The sequence below is a fragment of the Pipistrellus hanaki genome, assembly GCF_964339955.1.
Source record: "Pipistrellus hanaki genome assembly, chromosome: 6".
NCBI lineage: Eukaryota > Metazoa > Chordata > Mammalia > Chiroptera > Vespertilionidae > Pipistrellus > Pipistrellus hanaki.
Genome location: NC_140508.1, coordinates 72,163,737 through 72,186,871, shown reverse-complemented (window position 1 = coordinate 72,186,871; position 23,135 = coordinate 72,163,737). Strand labels below are relative to the sequence as shown.

The 23,135-nt window shown below is 55.5% G+C and overlaps 1 protein-coding gene across 2 annotated transcripts in view; it reads right to left on the bottom strand.

The window, feature by feature from the left end:
• The window catches only part of MYO5B (myosin VB), a 189,222-nt gene extending 167,244 nt beyond the window's left edge, over positions 1–21,978 (bottom strand). For both annotated transcript variants that reach the window (XM_084888914.1, XM_084888915.1), the window contains exon 1: positions 21,746–21,978. In XM_084888914.1, coding sequence (XP_084745040.1) covers positions 21,746–21,772 — 27 coding nt within the window. In that variant the 5' untranslated portion in view covers positions 21,773–21,978. The remainder of the gene's footprint in view (positions 1–21,745) is intronic.
• Positions 21,979–23,135: the final 1,157 nt, after the last annotated feature.

Below are 23,135 nucleotides of genomic sequence, written 5' to 3'. Positions count from 1 at the left end.
GAGCTGGGAGCGGCAGAGAGCTTGGCTCCACGCTCCGGGCGGGGGTTCCCTCTGGGCACCCCTCTCCCCCCAGAGGCTGGAGACAGGGGCCCCATTCATGGCCTGGTTCTCCCCGCCGCCGCCTGTCAGCCCAGCCCTGGGGACTCGGGCTTTTCCAGCCGGTCACGTGAAGGGAGAAGGGGAACCCCTGGCCGCGGCTCCCGGCTCCCTGCAGAAACGGGCATAACTCTCCTGGGGCCCGTAATCTCCACTCCTCCTGCTCTCTCGTTTCACTGCCTTCGGGCACCGCCAGCCGCCCGGTGCCTGATACTGTGGGAAACCTCGTTTCTTTAGGACTGCGAGCACCTTTCCCAACAAAAACGGCCACCGATCCGCTCAGCATCTCTTTCTAAAAGCCAGCTGGGCAAAAACAAAACCCACAGAGACCCACGGAACAAAAAACACAAACAGCTTCGTGCAGCGGAGAGCAGGCACCTCTCACAGACCAGGAAACGTCCGAGCTGCAGGGAACGGAGGGAACCTCGGAGCTGGCCGCCACCCCGCCTCGCCGCTGAGTGACACATCGGTGACAAACGTGATGCAGGTTCTAACCTGCGCCGAGATCCCGACAGACAGGTCCGATGACCTCCAACACCCCTTCCGTCTACATCCGGTGAATTTCATGTGGGGGCCATGCAGGCAGGAGCAGAATCTTACTTTTCACCAAAATAGCAGCACGAAATAGGTCAAGCTACCGGAGACGTAACGTCTCAAAGGAAAATTCAAGGAAATTCCATGTCCCTTCTGCCTGCAACCACCAGAGGTTCGCGGTGACGGCAGACCCTCACACAGACCCTGGGCACAGAAGCTGGCCCCCCCCACCTGTGGGTGTAGGCCAGTGGTCAGCACACTCACTCGTCAACAGAGCCAAATATCAGCAGTACAACGATTGAAATTTCTTTGGAGAGCCAAAATTTTTCAGCGTAAACTTCTTTTAACGCCACTTCTTCAACATATACTCACCCAGGCCGTGGTATTTTGTGGAAGAGCCACACTCAAGGGGCCAAAGAGCCGCGGTTTGCCGACCACAGGGTTTGGCTGTCCAGTGATGCCCCACTCGGACCCCGAGCAGCATTTGTGTAGTTCTTTGTACGTGAGTGAACTTCACTGAGCAGTTACCTCGGTCTCATTTCAACGATTCCTCCGTGCGAGGCCTCCAGCGTGCCTCCCAAAGGCACACCGAACAGCGGCGGCCTTCTCGGCAAACACAGCACAGCCTGCCAGCCTGGCCAACGGCACGACTGTCAGTCTACTAGCACTTCCCCCCACACCTCCCTCCTACACCCTCCCCCGCCTTGCCGTCAGTGAGAGGCCACTGAGGGCGAGGACATGCGAAGCCTGGGAGTCAGCTCCGTGTTGACCAACATCCTGAGCTACCCGTTGCTTCGTGGAGGCGCCCACCCCTGCTCCCGGGAGGGTGTATCTGGCAGGTTTTTCTCGGCTCCCTGGTGTGCAGGGGGGACCACCTGGGAACTAGGAAATGGTTGGGGGCTTCCAGGGATTGCATCCTGAGCATTTGTTGGTACGTGAACTGGTGACCAACTCAGGAGAGAGATGCATTTACTGGGTAATGTTTAGAATAACTTGCTTGGGAGGCCAGGCCAGGCAGATTCTGCTTCTGAGGGGTCTGTTCACTCAGAGGCACAAGACAGCGTGATGGAAGGTACGAGATGGTCCCCTCAAGCCCACAGGCTGGTCGATGGCTCTCCTACACCCAAGGTTCGATGGCACATCAAGAATTAAACATGGTTTCCGTAGTGTAGTGGTGATCACATTCGCCTAACAACCAAACATTCACTCCCAGAGTGCTGGTTAAACTCAGATAACGTGCCCCTGTTCTCTTCCTTTTATCAGTTCCAGAGGCACTGTTCCACCTCACGCCAGCTAACAGGCAGCATGCATGGCTGTCCTCCTGAGGCAGAGACTGGCCTTCGGACGTGCTGGCCACACATTCTGAGTGACCCCGGAGGGTGGGCTCACCTGACCAGTGAGTGATCGCAGCCGTTACACACCCACCAAGGTCACTGCGTCCACCTGACCTTGTCCCCAAATTCTAGCTGAAACTTAAGTATTCTACGACCTGAACAGAAGCCAGGGTTATAAACGCATGAACCTGATGGTCTTTGTGATAGGCTGTGACAGGAGTCCTTGAAACACTTTCTCTAACTTGTTAGTACTTTAATAATTATAAGCTCATAGTGAAAAACAAAACAATTTTATACTTGTATACAAAATAGACAGAATTTCCCTCCTTACTCCCACTTCCCGCCCCACCTACAAAGAGAAACCACTTACAAGCTAACAGGTGTGTTGTTTTTCCTTTTCATTCCTCACCAGAGGAAATGTGTTTGTTTGCTTTGCTTTTACTGATTTGTAAAAAGAGAGGAAGGGAGAGAGGGGTGGGGTGGAGAGAAACACCCATCAGTTACCTCCTAGTACACAACCTAGGAATGTTCCCTCCCCGGGAATCAAACCCACAACGTTGGGGTGTACAGGACGACACTCAAGCAACTGAGACATCCAGCCAGGGCTGAGCTTGATTATGAATCTTGATTTCATAAGATTCCTCACCAGGAGATTAGGCTGAGTCAAAGATCTCGTATAAAAACACCACTGACAGGGACTCAAGGCATGACTTTGGGATTGGGGCGGGGAGGGGATGGGACTAAAGCTTTCCCCCCCAGTAACGACCAGCTGCATTTACATCTTCAGTGAAACCAAGTGCAAGTACACAACATCTTACTTTACGAAGGTCACAGACTTGGGTATCCATTCTTATTTCATTTGGAAAGAACTGGAGTCTTGAATGCGCACATGGAATCAATGGTTTCAATCTTTTAGTGAACGTGAACGATGCCAAGAACGTTTTAAAGGACGCGCTCCCTGGAAAGGAGATTAAAGACCTACAACGTTAACTGAATCCCCCGGGCATGCTCTCCCCCAGACTGCAAGGGGGCAGGCCCACCCCCCTCCCACCTCCCAGGGACCTTCAGAACGAAGACCAAAGACTCTCCATCTTTCCTTAGGAAAAACTCCTCACTGTGTACTGCCCAAGGTCCTCCCTACTTCTGTCTCCATGTGTGATCCTACAATTTGAAACTTCAAAATCCATTACCTTATTTTTTTTTTTTAATAATAATGTTTTTAAAAAGACCATTACCAAGCACCTCTTGCATATGAAGCAATGTGCTGGGTGTCTCCGGGCGCTACCCCAGGTCTCGGGACCGAGGATGGCTTCTGTATGAGACATGAGACTTTCTATCAGCGACCCAGGAGGGAGGCGGCTTCCGCTCCACGGCGATGGGGTGAAGGACCCCTGGCAACTGCTCCGTCCATCCTCCCTCGGGTCCACATTCTGATCCAAACCATTAGACCTCCCCCTGCATCCTGGAGGCTATTTATCAACTGTCCCAAATGCCAGAGACTCATTTTACAGCAGAAAGAAAACGCCACAGCAGGCACACAGCTGTAAAAATCAGAATCGGATCACCCCATGGAAGGTCATAAACACGCGTTCCCTCCTTCCTGGCCTCTGGCCCAAACCCTATTGGCTCCTGAGGATCCGGTTCCAAACCCACCGCCCTCCACGAAGCCCTCCCCCACCCGCTTCCCAGGCCGAGAGGCAAGGACCCAGCGTCAGGAGATGACGCCCTAAGCCTGGGGATCCTCTCATCAATTTTTTAAAGCCATAGACGGGAACACCACCTCGTTTCTCGGTGGTGTTTTACTGCGCTTCACTTTATTGTACTTCCCAGATATCAGGTTGTGTTTTCTTTTAATAAACTAAAAGTATTCCCTTGTTGAGCAAGTCTATCAATGCCATTTTTCCAATAAGCTCGGGTGATGGTTAGCATATTTTAGCAATAAAGTACTTTATTTTTAATTTTATTATTTTAAAATATATTTTATTGATTTTCCACAAAGACGAAGGGAGAGGGATAGAGAGCTAGAAACATCGATGAGAGAGAAACATCGACCAGCTGCCTCCTGCACACCCCCTTCCGGGGGGGATGTGCCCGCAACCAATGTACATGCCCTTGACCGGAATAGAACCCGGGACCCTTCAGTCCACAGACCGAAGCTCTATCTATTGAGCCAAACTGGTTTCGGCAAGCAATAAAGTACTTTAGCAATAACAAGGTATAGATATATAGATATATAGATATAGATATAGATATATTTTTTAGACATAATTATATGGCACACTTAATAGACTATCGCATGGTGTAAACATACCGTATTTTCCGGCATATAAGACGACCCCCCTAATTTTACAGTTAAAACATAGGTTTAGGCCTATATTCGCTGTATAAGACTACCCCCCACTTCCGAGGCAACACCAGTTCTTTTTTTAATAGACCATCTCTCTGACTCTGGCCAATCTGAGCAGGCTTTTTTTGTTTCAAAAGGTCGTCTTATATGCCGGAAAATACGATAACTTTCGTATGCATTGCAAAACCAAAACACCCGTGTGACTCGTCGGAGGTGGTGGCCTGGACCTACACTCTGCATCTCCGAGGTCTGCCTGTGTGTGGTGCGACTGTTCAAGTCTCCCAAACACACAAAGCCACGCCTGCCTGCCACCTGGCCCCATTGCAGTGACCCTCTCTGCAGAAGCCGAGGTGCTCAGCACAGAGACCACTCCTGCCTTGGGGGCTCGCCGCCTGGCTTAAACCAACAACTCGGAAATAAAACGAGCCATTAGAGAGAGTTGTAACATTTCACACAGGGCAAGGCTCCGCGTATTTCTATTGCACTTAAATGAAGTGCCACATGGGGCCTTGGCTGGCCTTTTGGTAACTCTAAATTATTCAGCTCTTCCCTGGTGTGTTGCTCATGAAGATCTAACCCTAAGGCACAGACCCAGCTGGGAAGGCTGCGTCTCTCCCTCAAACAGCATCTGAGGCCAAGCCCTCTTGCCCTGGGCCTTCCCACCTCCGTTGCCAAAGCACACAGAAGGCCTGCATCCCTCCACGTCACACTTCGTGGCGGGAAACCTGGCGACAAGGTGAGTGACTGAGGTCCTTTCGGAGCAGGTGGTCCCACAAGCCTCGAAAAAAGGAGGACGGTCCTAGCAGCTGGCGCTTTAGAACACGGGCTGCTCCTCCTTGGACAAGCCCACTCCCTTTGTCTCTCAACAGGAAGGGACAGCTGCCCCCAGGGAGGGCCTTGTCCGAGCCTCTTCCCCTGCAGTCCGGACACAGCCTGGGCCTTCGCCGAGAACCCCTGCTATCCGGGTCCCCCCTGTGACGCTGGGTAAGCACGAAAGGCATGTGAATCAAGTAGACACCTTGGTAACTTTTAGGTGTGTTACCATTAGCTCACTCGTTGTAATAGATGTAGCACACGACTGTCAGATGCTCACAGGGAAAACTGGGCACAGAGTATATGGCAACTCTCTGTAATGGATTTACAGAAAGAAGAAAAAAACTGCAAATATAAGACTTCTAAAATTAAATGCTTATTTTAAAAAATAATGACAGCACAAAATGCTGATGAGGATGTAGAAAAACTGGATCACTCAGACATTTGGCAGTTTCTTAAAAAAAAAAAAAAAAAAGAACCATGAACAACCATAAAACCCAGCATCTGCACTTCTGGGATTTATCTCAGAAATTAAAACGTAACATCCACCCCAAAACCTGTATGTACATGTTTAGAGCAGCTTTATATTCATAACAGCCATAACCTGGAAACCACCCAAGTAGGTGAAAAACTGTGCTACACCTGTACCATATTAATAATCAGCAATAAAAAAATGAATCGTCAATACACACACCTAAATAAATCCCCACAGAATTCTGGTGAGTGAAAGAAAAAAAAAAAAAAAGCCAATTCACACGTTGAAATCCTAACCCCCAAAGCGAGGGTCTGGGGAAGTGGCCTTTGGGAGGTGATTAAGGCACCAGGGGCGAGGGGGGTGGGGAGCTTATGAGTGGGATCAGTGCCTTATAAACAAGACCCAGAGTTCCCTCGCCCACTCTCAGCCACGTGAGGCGAGAGCAGAAGAGGCCTGCAACTCGGATACCAATCTGATAGTGACCTTTATTTTATTTTATTTTTCTTTTAAATATATTTTTATTGGTTTCAGAGAGGAAGGAAGAGGGAGAGACAGAAACATCAATGATGAGAATCACTGATCAGCTGCCTCCTGCAAGCTCCCTCTTGACCTGAATCTAACTCAGGACCCTTCAGTCTGCAGGCTGGTGCTCTATCCTGTGAGCCAAACCAGCGAGGGCCCTTAAAGTAACGTTTAGAAAGTTACTTTATTCTAAAGTAAACTGGGACGACTTAGGCATCAATTGATATTTCATGTTTCTAAGCATGGCTTACCTTTCTTATCATTATGTTTCATGTTGGGTGCTACTTTTATTATCATAGCATCTCATAATGGAGACGATATCTCCATCTCATAACAGTATCGCAGTTAGGAAGCTCCAATCTAGGCCCTGACTTCCGGCGCTCTCCCGGACCGGCTCCTGTCGCCCTCCCAGCCCAGGGCGGGTGCTCTGAACAATCCTCTGGGTAAGCTCCATCCCGCTCCACCCCAGCTCCACCAGGGCCCGGGCGCTGCTCCGTGGATGCCATGCGCAGTGCATCTCCCTTCCCACACCCCACCCTGGAGCAGAACTCAAAAGGCTAATGCACCAGAAGCAGCCTTAATGGAGACTGGATCGGCAACAATGTGAAGCAAAGGATCTTCCATCGCTACACCTCTGTCTCAATGACTCCTGAGGATTTCAATGACTCGAGGTTATAGGACACAGAAGTCTCAACTTTATATTCTGATGGCTGGTCCCTGTATCAGCAATGAATGGAAGGCACACCAAAAACAAAACCAAATCAAAACCTCATGTGGGGCCCGGAGAGGAGGAGAAGATGAAAGGGGGAGAGGGAGAGAGAGGGAGAGAGATATGGGAAGAGAAAAAAAGGGGGGGGGAGGAAGAGAGAGGGAGAGGGAGAGGGAGAGGGAGAGGGAGAGGGAGAGGGAGAGGGAGAGGGAGAGGGAGAGGGAGAGGGAGAGGGAGAGGGAGAGGGAGAGGGAGAGGGAAAGAGAAAAAAAAGGGGGGGAGGAAGAGAGAGAGAGGGGAGAACGGGGGGGGGGAGAGAGAGAGAGAGAGAGAGAGAGAGAGAGAGAGAGAGAGACCTAACCGGTTTGGCTCAGTGGATAGAGCATCGGCCTGCAGACTGAAGGGCCCCAGGTTCGATTCCAGTCAAGGGCATATACCCAGATTGCAGGCACATCCCCAGTAGGGGGTGTGCAGGAGGTAGCTGATCGCTGTTTCTCTCGCATCGATGTTTCTAACTCTCTATCCCTCTCCTTTCCTCTCTATAAAAAAAAAAATCAATAAAATATATTTTAAAAAGAGAGAGACTGAACCCCTTGCCCAGGTTTTCACAGCAAGAAAAGGGCACAAATGGAAGAAGCCTGAGTCTAACTCCCTCTCCAGCTTCCTCTGCCTCAGTCTCCGAGCACACCATCAACAGCCCTGTCAGCTTATCGCATTTTCTCCCCTGCTTTCCTCAGATGGGAAGATTGCATGGTAAGGGGCAGGAACACAAGGTCGGCAGCAGCAGGCGGCATGCCTGTGGCCTCTCCTTGGAAGGAGACTGTGCAGGAAACCCAGCATGCCCCCGGCGCCTCCACGGCTCACCCCTGTTCCAGAAGTGAAGGCTGCTAATGCGCTCACCACTGCTCAGCCCACACCCGCCTCCGAGATGCTCCCTCAGCGAGCGAGCATCCCCCAGGGAGGACTTCCCCGGCCCCTGGGAGAACCTCACAGAAACACCCGACTCTCACATGCTGGGCTGACAGCCCTGCGTGGCCCCGCTCTTCAAACCAGCCGGCTCCGAGCGCCGTCCCGAAAGGCACAGTGCTCTCCGCCACCAGGAGATAAGGCAGACACACACAAAGTCACGCAATCATCCAAGAAACAAGCGCCCGTGCAGACCGACGACAGAGAGGAGGCCTCCGAGGAGGATGGGCGCGAATGCCAAGACCGAGGAACGAATGGACGTTATTTATAGCAACTGCTTCAGGCGGCGGATAAGAGGTCCCCTCGGGCTTCCTCAGGAAGGGTCTACGGGCAAAGCTACAGTTTGACCTTGGCCTGGAGAGACAGAATGAGCGTACACACCGAGGAAGGAAGAATGTCCCAGGTAGAATCGGCACGGATGCAGAAAAGCTCAAGGCACAGCCAGCAGACAAGGGGACCGGTGCTGTCGGTGGGAGAGACGGAGCCTACAAGGCCATCATCAACCGACAGCCTCCGTCAGGATGCTCTGGCTCCCAAAAGGCTTCCGACCGGCTTCCCCGGGAGCCCTCTCTGTCGTGGGACACCAAGTCCACAGTCCTGGCGGCGTCCAGGGCTCTGCCAGCCTGAGGCACCGACGCACAGGGGAGAGGTGTTTCTGTTTTTTAATATATCCTTATTGGTTTCAGAGAGGAAGGAGAGGGAGTGAGAGAGAATCATCGATCGGCTGCCTCCTATGAGCCCACAACCCAGGCAGGTGCCCTGGCCAGGAGCTGAACCATGACCTCCTGGTTCATAGGCTGACACTCAACCACAGAGCCACTTCGGCTGGGCGGGGAGAGGTTTTGTCAAGATCAAACTTCGGTCACGAAGTCAAAATGGGGTGTGGTGGGCCCTGGCTGGGTACCGGCCACCACCGAAGGCTCCCACTTGCTTAGAGCTGAGAGCTGAGCGCTGCCCACGAGCTCCCCCTCAGCATGGACCTGAGCGAGAGGACCACAGGGGGAACGCTCCTGTCACCGCAAACCCAAAGCGGGAACTACAGCCACCGCGCTTCCTCCCGGTGCCTGTCTCCATTACTCCACCCCCTCCGCGCTGCTCAGGACACAAACGGCACCTCGGTGTTCATTCCGGGTGCGCAGCCTACATGGCCTAATGCGCTGCAAGCTGGAAAAATCAACACAGTCCTGCCACGCCGGGCACGGGACTCAAACCCTTCCCATACCACCAGCTACCGAGTGTCCAGGAAACCACACACACACACACTCACACACACACACACACACACACACACACACACAGCGAGTGCTCAGGAGCCGGCCCTCCCACTCCCCTCTCCAGATCCGCCACCAGGATGCACAGAGTAAGTGCGAGGATGTCACCTGCCCATTCACGCCCACTCCCTCTTCATCGTCCCTGCCCCCAAGGGCTCAGTCACCGGAGGGAAGCACACCTCATAAAGCACAGAGTGTGTGTGTCTAAAAATATAAGACGCTGCTTGGAGAGTGAAGAGCCGATAGCCTGGCGTGGCTCAGTCAGGGAGCCTTGTCCTATGAACCAGGAGGTCACGGTTCCATTCCCGGTCAGGGCACATGCCTGGGTTGCAGGCTTGGTCCCCACTGTGGGGCGTGCAGGAGGCAGCCGACCAATGATTCTCTCATCATTGATGTTTCTCTCTCTCTCTCTCTCTCTCTCTCTCTCTCTCTCTCTCTCTCTCTCCCTTCCTCTCTGAAATCAACAGAAACATTTTCTTTTTTAAAAAAGAGTGAGGAGCTGGCACTTTCTGAAGGAAATAAAGCAGAAGCTAACCCACCGTGGGCTCCTCCAAGCAAGGGCAGTGGCACGCTCAGACGCAGATGCACAGGTGTGACGAGGAAAACGCCCGATTTCTCTCGCCTGCGTGTGCAGTGCCTCCCAAGGGTGCTGGCCGTGGGCCTGTGCAGACGGGCCGCCACCGCAGAGTATTCGGGTCTGACCTCAGCACAGGCCGTGCACCTGGAGGACACACCAGGCCGGGCTCCACCAGCGACAGGCAGAGAGCTGGCCGGCAGGGCGGCAGCGGCAGCGTGTCCGCCCCTCTGGGCTCTGTCCCTGGTTCATGCTCACTCTGAAACTAAGGCATCAGCTCCCGGGCGGGCGCTGCAGGGGCCTGGTGTCTACCAGAAGGCACACCAGGTCCTTCTGAGCCAGCCTGGGAGGGGATCTGGTCCCGCCTCTGGCCTCTCTCCTTCTGGGCTGAGCAGAGCAACCTCGGGGCGGGGAGGGGAGGGGGGGAGACACAGAGCCTAGCCCTGCCAGGCAGCAGCGCTAGCCTCTTCTTGCAATCCCCTCCTCCCGCTGAGCACCCTCTTCCTATCTCTCATCTCCTTCATTCTCATTCCTTTCTGTCTGCACCCAAATTTACAGCTTACACATGGCTTCATCCCATAAGAACCGTAACAGATGGCCCCTTTATGTCGCCTCTCTCCCTCCCACCACAAAGTACCCACCGCCCAAACAGGGGACTAGAGCATTTGAAACCATTTTAAACTAAATCAATAAAGCTTTGTAGTTCCTTTTTTTTTTTTTTTTTTAATTTGAAAGAATCATTGATCAGCTGCCTCCTGCACACCCAACACTGGGAATCGAGCCCACAACCTGCGCATGTGCCCTGACCAGGAATCAAACCGTGACTTCCTGGTTCAAAGGTTGATGCTCAACCGCTGGGCCACACTGGCCAGGCCCCATTCTTAGAATAAATTCAAGTGAGGTGGAAGCCTATTTTTTGTTTCTCTAAGAGAAACAAAAATGATGAGGCACTTTATCTAGGTTTCTTTTATAGCTCAGCAGAAGCAAGAACAAGATGGTTTACTGCTTCCTTCTTTTACTGTTTATTTGAAATTATTCCTTTTTACCTTAAATATATATATACATGTATTCCTCCCAGTAGTTTCAAGGTCATAGGGGTCAAATGCCCATGCCCAGACTGCTGGGACACCTGCAGAGAGGAAGCCCTCACTTCTGCAGACCAGTTCACCCCTCGGGGTCTGGCTGGCCCGGGGCTCCTGCACCCCAAGCTAAGTCTGCCTCCTGCGATGCGTGCCCACTGCTGATTGCTCCGAGCTTCAGGAGAACCGGCCTGCTGGGACACATCTCCTTTTCCCCAGACTGTCACTCCGGGGTGCCCGCTGTGCCCCAGATGCCAGTCTCCAGGCCTCTCTCTCTGGGCATCTACCGCCGGGTGAGCTCCTTTCCTGCGACCCCCTTACATGTGAAATTCACATTAGAACATACTCGAGTGGAGTCACCTCTTGGCAGGAGTGGGGCTCAATTCCAAAGTCAGCAATAACACGGAGGTCACCCCGCACCAAGTTCCCCTGGAAACCCCGGCCGGTGCCATCGCCACGGAGACACTCCTGCTCCGAGGCCGGGACTGCCTCCTCCCCTCCACCCTCACCCAGGGCAGAGCCTCAGCGGGGACAGGATTTTCTTGTTTTTTGGTTGGTTGGTTTCTTAGGGGTTGTTTGCTTTTGCCGACTGCGCATGGCTGCCTTCCTGACGTGGACGTGCACCTGGGAGCCGGTGGGAAGGGACGCTGTTCCTTAGGCCTCTTCGAAGGACATCTGTGTTCTCTGGGCCGAGTTCCACGTCCCCTCCACGCCAATGCTTCGTGATGGCCGAACAAAGCCACCGCTGGGCTCCGTTCACCCACAGAACTTCGTGAAACGCACGTCCCGAAGTCTCCGTTTTGCAGAAGAGGGTGTGAGGAGGTGACTGTGATCGCAGTCTTACCGTAGCACACAGAATCGATGCCGCCACCCTTCCCTGATGCCTGAAGCCACTGACGCAGCTACCATTTCTTTTGCCCAGAAGACAACTGTGCTCTCTGATGATCATCCTCTATCATCCCGGGAGAAATGACTAGCACGGATTTCTCGCCTGTGTGTTCCTGGTGACACCTGAAGTCGCCTCAGAACACCAGCATCAGGCAAAACAGAGTTAACATACTCCTTTCGGATTTAAAAGTGCTATTTTACAAGGGAGATTATGAACATCATAAAGATGGGATTCTTGGCGCAGACAGCTGGCCTCAGCGCGGAGCTCACAGCCCCAACGGGCATGTGGTGGCATCGATGCTGCCTCTCCCTGCTTAACACTTAGATCACTGACTGTGCCCCCGAAAACCGCCCACTTCCCCCCACTCCCCCCCCCCCCCCCCCCGCCGCGCCGTGAACGAGCTGCTAGACCACATGTGTCAAACACAAGGCCCGCGGGCCAAATCCAGCCCGCCAGGCCTTGCAATGTGGCCCGCACCGCGCTGTCATCACTGCACTCCGCTGTCAGTTTATGACATTGTCAGTTTATGACTGTTCAGTAAACCATTCGGCCCGCGATTTAGGCTGGATTTTAGATTTTGGCCCCTTCTCTGATTGAGTTCGACACCCCTATGCTAGACGAACCACCGTTTGCCACGGGAGTAAGTACGTGAAGAATGACCATTTCTTAAGGTGTCCACCTTGCACAGTAACTTACCAGGAAAAACCCGAGATGCACAAGCACAGCTCAGCAGGGAAGCGCGACCACTGAGCCCCTGGCAAAAAAGCCCAAGGCTGATCGACTGGGATCACCGGCAAAGCAAGTCGCAGCCTAACTAAGGAGCGGCCGCACGTGGCCCCAGGGTTCCAGACACAGGCTCCTGCTCCGGGGCTGCTGGTGTTACAGACAGCCCCGCAAGGCACCACTCTGCGGCCGGCCCTTCGGCCGTTTCTGATTTCTGTGATGGTTCACATTGCGACGTGAGCAGCTCAGACAGACCCCCTTAGCGTCTGTCCCATTCAGCGAGAACCCTCCCAGGGCTGCGTGCTGGGTAACCCAGCGGCCAGGGGAGCGGGGTTTGGTTTCACACGGCCAGTCAGGCCGCAGGGACGGGAGCAGCGGGCGGTCCCTGGGGCCTCCATTACGGGTGGATTACAGAGGTTAAGGAATGTGGGCGGAGGGGGAGAAAGTGGAGGAAGCAACTGGAGAAAAAGGGCCTAGAACACATTCAGCGGAGAGGGACAAAACCCAAAGAAGAAAAGGGTTATGACTGGGCTCTCTGTCATCGCAGACTGTAAGGTCCACATCCCAGCTCTGTTTTCAGGGTGAGAGAGCAAGTGAGACATGGGACCATCGCCCGAATCCGGGGCAGGAGTTGATGGTCGTCAGAATCCGGACTGGGAACTCAGGCCGGAGGGTGCGAGCACCACAAATGACCTGGATGTAGCCAGAAATGAAGCCAGGCCCAGCAAAAGCCTCCCCCATCCTGCTCGACGGGGTGAAAAGCAGCATCTACATTTTCACTGGCTCTGGGGGTCCTTCTGAGGTACCCCCACGTGGGAAAACCAGGGCTCCCGGGCCTGCAAGCCCCACAGCCTCTGCTGAGGAAAGGGCACGGTCCCCGGGGGCTGGGCGACCCGGGGAAGCTCCCTGAGGCGGAGGGAGCCACCCGGACCAGGGGCACCAACCACGAGGCCGCCCTCCCCAGAAGCCTCAAGCCGTTCTCCTCAGAGGGCAGCGAGGACATTCCAGGCAGACAGAGGAGCCGATCTGAGCGGACCGGGAGCCTCGGAAAGGCGAGGTGAGAGGGCAGGAGAAAGAGCAGCGCCAGGGGTGGTGCCTGCATCCCGGGGACGGCACCCGCGTAGAAGGCAATGCGCCCAGCTGCTGGCAGCACAGCCTGGTCCCTGCAGTCTCCGAGCATCTTTCTGGCTCCCTAGTGCTGGGCCTGTTACGCCATATTGCTCAGACCCGCCAAGCCTGGCTCCTGAGAGAGCCTCCTCAGAACAGAGCCCACATCTTGACATGCCCTTGAAACCAAAATAGCCAAGCGCCTCAAGTGCCAGGAGGGGCTAAAGACAGACCCGGTGTCCGCTAGGGGTGTCCAGATGGGATGCTCTCTCAGCACAACATGGGGGAAGCCCCCCCCCCCGATTGTAAGGTACGGGGCAGTCAGGTCTAGGTCTGAAGCTCTAGGGATGAAGATTTGAGTAAGAGCTACATCTCATGCACCTTTTTAAAACATTTAAAAAAATTAATCGGGGAGGGGGGGGGGTTCCTCAAAGCCAGAACTTTATTTTATTTTTTTTAAATATATTTTATTGATTTTTTTTACAAAGAGGAAGAGAGAGGGATAGAGAGTTAGAAACATCGATGAGAATGATCAGTTGCCTCTAGCACACCGCCCTACTGCCTACTGGGGATATGCCTGCAACCAAGGTACATGCCCTTGACCCAAATCTAACCTGGGACCTTTCAGTCCTCAGGCCAATGCTCTATCCACTGAGCCAAACCGGTTTAGAACTTTGATAAGCCATTTGCTCCTTTCCTCCCACGCCTGCAGCTTCTCCATCAGGGCTGGTGCTCCGCTAGGGAGAGGAGCCACCCAAGGCTGGCGGCCGCCGGCTGCAGAGAGAAGCCACAACCACTGAGTGAGCAGCCGGAGCACTTTCCCAGCCCTTCAAACTCTCACCCCACTCGCCCTAGGCCTGGGGCTTCCCGAAGGACAAGCCTTCTCCAAGCAACAGCTCCCAAGTTCCCCTCTTATCTCATCAGCGTGCCCTAAGCTTCTGACCCTCCTTCTAGATAAGAGCCCTGAGGTTAAGTGGTTGCCTGAGGTCACACAGCTGATTAAAGGGGAAAACAGGGCTCCTGATCCAGGTCTATCCTGGATCTATGCAGTCGGAAGGTTATGCTTTTAACCTCTCTTTCTCCTGCCCATTACCCCTAGAATTTATGGCTTTACTGAGGTAAAACACACAAGATTTGCACTCTTTACGCTCTTACGTTCAGGCCTCTGCTCCCTCCCACAAATGCCATTCTACAGCCGGGTGTCTGTACGCAGAGTCTATGAATCTGGCTCCTCTGGGCACCTCATGGACATGGGATCACACAGCGGGTGTCCTTTGGTGACTGCACTATTCACTGGCCATAATATCCTCCAGGTTCGCCGGGGTGCAGCCTGTGCCAGGATGTCCCTCTTTGCAAGGCTGAGTAACACACCAGCGCAAGGACGGACCGCATCTCGATGGACACTGATAGCGCCTACAACTCCTGGCACCTGTGATTAACGCTATGCTATCCGCCTGGCTCATCGTCTAGTCAGCGGCTAACGTTACAGGGGAAGGGACACACAAAGAGTGTCCTTCCACCGGCTTCCTTCCGAAAGAGCGTTTTAGGAAGTGGAATAAACTCTCCATGCGATCGTTCAATCCACAAGTATCTATCTACTGCTTCCCACTTGTCATAGCACAAAGGCAATCACACACCCACATATACCCGTCTATGTGTGGATCCTTATACAGTTAAGTGGGACTGAAAATCGGTGTTAACTATGAAATTCTGTGAGCCTTCACGTTTTTAAGCAAACAGATCAGAACTGCTTGCTACATGCAAACGAGTCTTTTCCAGGCAGCCCGAGAGCTCTACCTGACGGAGCAGGGAGAGCCCTCGAGGCCTGGCTGCACCCCCTCCTGCGGAGGAGATAGGGGAGAGCACCCGGAAGTCACACTCAGTCCGCAATCGCAATGTGTCATCCATCCCTACCACGCTCAACAGCTCCGCTCGCTGAAGAACTCCTGGCTATTTCCAGGACAGAAAGCCCGCTTTCCAGGCCTAGGTATGGCACCAGATAAACGAAGCAAGGACACACACACACACCATCAGGTTGGAAGCCGATTTCAGAAGAGGTACTGACGGACTCCAGGATCCTCACCCCTCTGCCCAAGAGGCTATCCCGAAAGGAAAAGCACTGGTGCTGATGGGTAGGATCTAGCATGTCCGTTACAAAGCTAATCACAGTGGAAGGGCCTTTTCCTCATTCCAGCGCATGCAGCTTGTTACATAGTTACACACACACACCCACACACCCAGTAAGGTGACAATTAAAAAGAGCAAGCAGCTTGATAGAAACAGTTTGCGGCTGAGGAGATGCGCATTCTCCTTATTTTACAAATTAACAAATCAGCTCTCATTAAAGAGCACGGGCCAATTGAGATTGTGATTAAATCTGACGAGATGAGATGAACCATGTATCTCCTTTTAGTGTACTAACACCTCCTTGGTGCTCAGTCACACAACCAACGAACCGCTGGACTGGAAGGACTCAAGGTCAAAACACTGCCTGCAGCCACGGGCCCTTCCTCCGGGCCTCCTGTGTGGGCGCTGACAGGCGCTGGGCAGGCAGGTGTTGGCTGTGCAATGCATGTAAAAGAGGGCCTGAAACTTCGGAGGAAAACTATGAGGCGTTTCATCGCCGTCCCGGGGGAGAGGAGACAGCGGAAACAGACGCGGTCCATTTTCTCTTCCCGATTCACCGTGGTCTCTTTTGAAAGCCACCTGCTTTGTCTGCTCCCACGGGAACGATGCAGATTCATGTTTGCCTCGACCCAATCATGCAAATATCACCGAGTTCTGATGAGATTGCTGATAAAAGCTTGAGAGTTAATTGGGAAAAAATAAAGAGCTTATGCTTTTCATGTAAATGATAGGAAGATAAGTGCGGAATATATATATATATATATATATATATATATATGTGTGTGTGTGTGTGTGTGTGTGTGTGTGTGTACTCAAAATTATGTGTAAAATTAGGATACTCAGAAAGGCGGCAGCTATAGTAACGTCCACATCCACAAATGTTGCTTCACTGTTATTCCACATTCAAACCTCATGCCAAGCCTCTGGGCACAGGAATAAGGAAGGAAAACATTTCGTTATCTCCTGGTGAGGCCTCACATTCCATGGGTTTAGGCAAGTGCCGGAGGGAGCAGTGGGCCCTCCCTGGGTGCTCTCAGCCACAATGGAGGAGGAGGCAGTTAGGGTGCAGGGAGCCCCCCCCCCCCCCCCGGGAGAAGGCCTTTTCTCGAAGTGCTTGGCCCAGAGACGGCAGCGCACAGGTGGGCTTTAGACCCAGTGGCATTGGCTGTTTCCACAGCACGCAAAGCTGGGCTGCCTGCCGGCGTGGCCCAGGGGTTGGGCATCAACCTAGGAAACAGGAGGTCACGGTTCAATTCCCCATCAGGGCACGTGCCTGATTTGTGGGCTCAATCCCCAGTAGGAGGTGTGCGGGAGGCTGGGGGTCCATGATTCTCTCTCATCATTGATGTTCCTATCTCCCTCTCCCTTCCTCTCTGAAATCAATAAAAAATATGTCTTTTTTAAAAGTATGAATGAGATATTCAGCATTCATGTTTGTACTGCAGCTTGGAAATCTGGCGTACACTCCCAGCTCATCTCTGTAGGGGCCAGCCTCACCTCAAGTGCCCAGCTGCCACCTGAGGTCACCCTGGTGGCTGACAGCCAGGTCCAGAGACCACACACATGTGGCTAACAGTAGCCGTTTCTGGGAGCGGGGCATGGAGCCTTGCCTTCCCTGCCCTGTATGAACAGGGAAAGGAAGCACATGGTGAAAACTGCTTTCTCATTTTCCTTTAAACCTATAACAGAAGACAGAAAGCACAGCTTAAGTCTACAGCTTCTTTCAGTCTGTGCCTGCTCCTCCCCAGGGGATGTGGGGGGCCTGAGATCCTTTTCCCCCAGTCCCCTGGCCTTGGATGTCTCCTGATTTGTAGTAATTCTTCCCTCATCACCCGGTCCCTGTGACAAATCCCGCTGCAGGACACAGGGGGGTCGGGAGAAATCCTGTCTGTACTGTGATAAACACAATTAGGGAGGCAGTATTTGGGTTCTATCTTGTAATTAGTGTAGTTTATGGCTGGACCTTACCACAGAAAATGACAGTATTCTTCTTAATCTTGCCAGAATCTAGAACGCCTCGTTTCCACTCCGAGGTGCCCTGGCCCCTGACGGGGAGGGTGCCATCTCCGCTGAAGCAAAGTTAAGTGCAAGAACAGACTTCGACCCCAACCAGACCTGGGGCTTCAGAATGCCTCGGATGGGGACTCTCCTGCCACTAATGAAATGCAGGATTAGGCACGCTTTTAACCGACAGGGCACAGGGAGACACTGACAGCTAAAAAGCAAGCTTTTCCCAGAGGCCCGAGCGGGGAACCTGGGTGTCAGCAAATGGCTGCGAATGTTCCAGCAGGACTTGGCGGGGATTAGGGTTCGGGGGGACCTAGGCGACAATCTCCCAAACAAGCCCCTACTGAGGCAGAGCCCTTTACACCCTGGAGGCTCCCCGAGGGTTCCACACAGCCTCTGTCCTCCCATCTCCGCCTCACCGGGGAGACGTGACACGGGGAGACGAGCAGTGAGGGGTGGGGGTGCAGGTCACGCTTGTTCGGTGCATGCAGGCCACAGGCAGGCGGAGGACAGACCCTGTGAACTGACAATTTGCCAGGAAACTCTGAAATTCTGAGGGTGACCGGCAGGCCCACGTAGGTTTATAGGCCCACCTGAGAAAGGGGGACAGAGGGGAAAGGAGGAGGGGGGGGACTCGGGGCAGGGAAGGACTGTACTGGGAGAAACCTGCATGTTCTACTTTCCCAGGACTGGCCCCACACTGGAGCCCTTGCGATCAAAGCCACCCCCTAGCAGCACCCCAAAAACCAGCACCTGCCCATTAGCATCCAAGCAGGAAAGGATGACTAAAAGGTAGGTTTCAGCCTGATGATTTCCAGTCGCTCTGCGGGCTGGAAGCATGCTGAAAAGCGTTACCACCTGAAAGAGCACTGTTTAAACTTTCATCCAGAACCGCCCTTGTGTGGGAGAAGGCTTGCATTCCTCAGCCCGAGGCAGAGGTTGTGGATCTGACACTTTAAAAACCAGGCTATTTTCTGCAATTATCGTCGTTAGACGGCGCTCGCCAGGCTTGCACATGTTTGGGACCTGTACCAATCACAGGAGCCCACGCCGTCTTTCCCGTGGGCTGGAAACCGGTTTCGTGTGGCTCCCGAGAGCCCTGGCCAGCCCCGCCTCGCGGGAAGCGGGGATGGGGCTGACTCACGTTGACATCACCCTCCAAGCGGGGGGCATGCGCCCCGACGTCCGTTCCCGCCCAGGAAGGCCCCAACACCACGGAAGCGGTTTCTGGAGGGCGAGGCGTTGGGAATACATCCACATCGCACACGAGCTGCCGGCCGGAGAACTGACGACAACGCAGAGGGAGGGAAAAGAGAAGCCTTCTCTTAGATAACCGGGAGCAGACTAACAGATTCAGTCCTTCCCTGAAACCCTGAGACCTTGTCTACTTACAGCTCACCGATAGACGGAGATACGTATCTCATCCCAGTAATAACATCTGCCTCATTTCAATAACAGCATCTGTCTCATTCTAATAACATCTTCCCACTGTATCGCCAAAGCAACAGGTATAATCAATAAAGGGCCTTAAAATTTCCATCCCCGTTATAAATGCTGTTGTCGTAATGGGTAATTATATATATATATACATACACATACACACACACACACCGTGTTTCCCCGAAAATAAGACACCCTCTGAAAATAAGACACCCTCCAAAAATAAGACCTAGTACATGGGAAGATAAGACATCCCCTGAAAATAAGATCTAGCGCAACTTTGGGAGGAAAAATTAATATAAGACACTGTCTTATTTTCGGGAAAACAGGATATATATATATATATATATATATATATAGTTTTTACAGAGAGGAAGAGAGAGTTAGAAATAAATAATGAGAGAGAAGCATCGGATCAACTGCCTCCTGTACACCCCCTACTGGGGATGTGCCCGCAACCAAGGTACATGCCCTTGACCAGAATCGAACCTGGGACTTTTCAGTCCGCAGGCAGACGCTCTATCCACTGAGCCAAACCGGTTTCGGCATGGGTAATTCTTTCCATCCTGCATGATCCATTGAGGTGGGTGCCTAGACCCAGCATTCCTCGTTGGTCAAGCCCACGAGCAGGTTAAGTGCGGGGCAATAGAAGGGAGCACTGGCCATTCTGATACTGTTCTAACACGAGCAAGTCACCTCCTCAGACACCCAGAGGATCAGAGAAGCCGGCAGTTTCTCTGTCTGCCTTATGATTCAGACGCACCCTGAGAATCCAGCCTAGCAGGTGCGGCGATGACGGTGAGAAAACAATGCGGCCGCTTCTCAGAGTCAGGCATGGGTGTTTCACTCTGCGGGAGGGAAAAGCCGCTGCCCCAGACACACGCTGGACACAATGGGTTGGCCACAGAAGCATCTCCAGTTCAGATTCCCACATCTGACAACCGTGAAGAACCAGAAACCCATCACCAGAGCAAGGCCCAGTCCCCCACAGCTCGAGGGAGAAATCCTAACTCCTTCTGGATGATGCCAAACCCCCACACGAATGAGGCCACACGTCCGGCCCACCCTCCCCTCCCCTCTTCCCGGTGAGCGGTGCTGCCCATCTCCTGAAGTCCAGACACGCACGTACCACTGGGCACAGGCTCCCGCTAACTCACCATCCCGGGTGAGCCTGCAATGTGCTCCTTTCTGACTGAGACTGAGTGTGTTTTCCTCTGAGCGTGCTGTCTTCAGAAGCAATCCAAGGTGAACTCCCTCTTTCCACAGGAGCCCTGAGGAGGGCCCCCAATGGGAAGGGCTTACTTACTCTTAGGCCCCATGGATGGACTGGGTGATGCACTCACCCCATCCCTCTGCTCCTTGGGGTGCTTTGTGGGCCCGAGCTCAGCGCTTGACACTCAGGTTCGGGTGTCCCCTGCACCCCTGGTCCCAGCCCCAGGGAAGTCCCTGAGGCCGGCCTCAGGGAAAGAACTGGAAGCCTGAGCTCGGGAGCTCCGCCCCGGGGAGGGGGTGGGGGAAGAGCCCTTTCCAAAGCCCAAGCCGCAGCCCTCCGCTCCCATCGGTCAGGGCAGATGGGGAGGGTGTTCGAGGCAGCAGAGAGCCTTTCTCTCCCCCCCCCGCCCCCCCACAGATGACACCCTCGGCGGCCACCTCGTGCCTCGCAGTTCGGCCCGGCGCCCTCCTCCCCGGGAAGGAGGCGGCGTTAGAAAACTCGCCGAAGGGAAGAAGCCGGCCGCCCGCAGGAGGCTGGCCCCCGCGGGGCAGCGGCACGGCCCGCAGGTGAAGAAGCGGAAGGAGCGCGTCCCCCTCCGCCCAGACCTGCGGCCCGGCCCGCGGGAGCTGGACCCGCACCCACTCCCCGCCCCGCCCTCTCAGGGCCCGGACCTGCGCGCAGACACCGTCCAAAGTGTCCCGGCCACAACGCAGGCGAAGCGTCGGGACACCCAAAACTTATTTTAAGAGGAGAGGGGCTCCAAGCTGAAACCGGAGTGGGTGGGTGGGTGGGGGACCCCGAGGGGCCCGGCCATGGTGCTCGGGAAGCGGCTGGTCCCAGCTTTCCCCACAGCCACTGCGCGGAGTGCCCGCCCGCCGCCCTGGTCCCCACGCACCCACCCACCCGCCGGGCCGGCACCTAGGACCCCCTCCCCTCCCCCTGCCCCGCTCGGTGCAGGGGGGGGGGTGTGCTTGGGGGGTGGGGGGGAGCGCGCAGCCTCGCCTCGGAGATCGGAGATCCGGGAGCACCTCGCGCGGCCCCGCGGCTCACCCCTCCCCCACCTGCCTCTGGCCGCTGCACCTGACACCAGGCTGGGACCCCTCCTCTCTCCACCCCCAGGAACTGCCCCCGAGCCCGGGGTACCCCTGGCCGGTGTGCGGGAGGAAAGGACGCTCCGGAAACCTTAGGAAGTCGCCCCGGGAGCTCACTCTGCAGAGCACCTGGGTCCCGACCCCGACGGGCGCCCCGCGGGGGCTGTCCCAGCGCTGCCCGCGGCCGGCGGCGATGCCCGGGGCCGGCGGAGAGCACGCCGCGGCCGAAGGGGCGGCGGGCAGAGCCGCGGCCGGGCGGGCGGGCGCTCCCGGCAGCAAACTTTCTCCGGCCCGAAGTTGAGGGCGCGGCGGGGACGGCGGGGGCGGGGGGTTTGGGGGTGGGGGAGGGTCCGATCGCGCTCCGATCCCCGAGCCGCGGGGCAGGCGGGGTCCGCGCCGCCCGCACCTGCGCCGCCGCGCGCACCCACCTGGCTGTAGAGCTCGCTGAGCGACATGCCCGCGGCCGGCGGACCGGGGCCCGAGCCCGCGCCGGGGGGCTCGCTCGCGCCGGGCGCAGGCGGGTCGGCTCCTCGGCCGGCGGCTCAGTCCGCGGCCCGGCCGCCTGGCGCCATCTTCCCGGGCAGAGTTTGTGTCCGCGGCCCCGGCCCGACCTGCGCCGGCTTCCTGGAGGCGCCGCGGCCGCAGCTCCGGGCCCGCGACCTTTACTCCCGGCGCGTCCTGCGGGCGGGCGGCGGCGGGCGGCGGGGCGGGCCGCTCCGCGCAGGTAGGGAGGCGGTGCGCGGGCGGCGAGGGAGGAGCAGGGCGGGCGTGGGAGCCGCGGCCCGGGCGCTGCCGCCGCCGCCTGGCGCCCTGCAGGGCCGGGCCGGGCGCGCCCTCCGCCCCCCGGCGCCGCGGGGTCCCCGTGCCCGGGGCGGGCGGGCGGGGCGCCCCCTGCTGGACGCGGGCGCCGCGGGACAGGTGCGCTCGGAGCTGCACCTGCCGCCCCGCTCCGGTGCCCGCGCTGCGCCCGGGAGGCGGGGCGGGACGCAGTGCAGACCAGGAAGAAGGGGCAGAGCCAGAGGGGACCCAGAGGAACCAAAGGGGATGTTTTCTGGATTAAAACCCGGTGGTGGCGATGATGCCTGCGAGGGTGTCTGGGCTCTGCCAGAGATCGTCCCCCGCCGAGCTGGGCGCCCTGCGCTCTCAGAAAGGTGGGGCTGTATCCCCCCACTTTGCGGTCTCCCCGCAGCGTCCAGGTGGGCGGGCATCACCCAGCTCAGAGGGGTGTGCTTTTCTGGGAAGTCTACACTTTCTCTCCTCTCCCCGCACTCCCAGCCCTCTCCCGCTCCCTACTCCCCCCCTCCCCGCCCCCCCCACCACCACCACCACCACCAACAGGGCGCTGGCTGCCTGCAGCAGCTCCACTCCCTCTTCTACTCCAGGGAGAGGAGACGGTTCAGCCCGGCCCGCCCTGCAGCATCGGCCCACGCACCAAAGGGTCCGGGGTCGATACCCAGTCCAGAGCAAAAGGCAGTGAATCCATGCGTGTCTCTCTGGTTTCTCCCTCTCCCAGCGCCTCTCCTCCTTGCCCCCTTTCCTCTCTCTAAAAAAAAAATTAATGGGAAAAATATTCTCTGTGAGGAACAACAACAGCAGAGAGTAGACATTTCAGCCGAACAGGAGGATAAACAAAAGAGTGTACCTGCCCCGTCGGTTTGGCTCCGTGGATAGAGCATCAGCCCTGGGACTGAAGCGGCCGGGTTCAATCCCGGTCAAGGGCATGTACCTCCTTTGCAGGCTCAAGCCTGGCCCTGGTTGGAGGCATGCAGGAGGCAACCATCGCTGTCACTCTCACACACACATGTTTCTCTCTCTGTC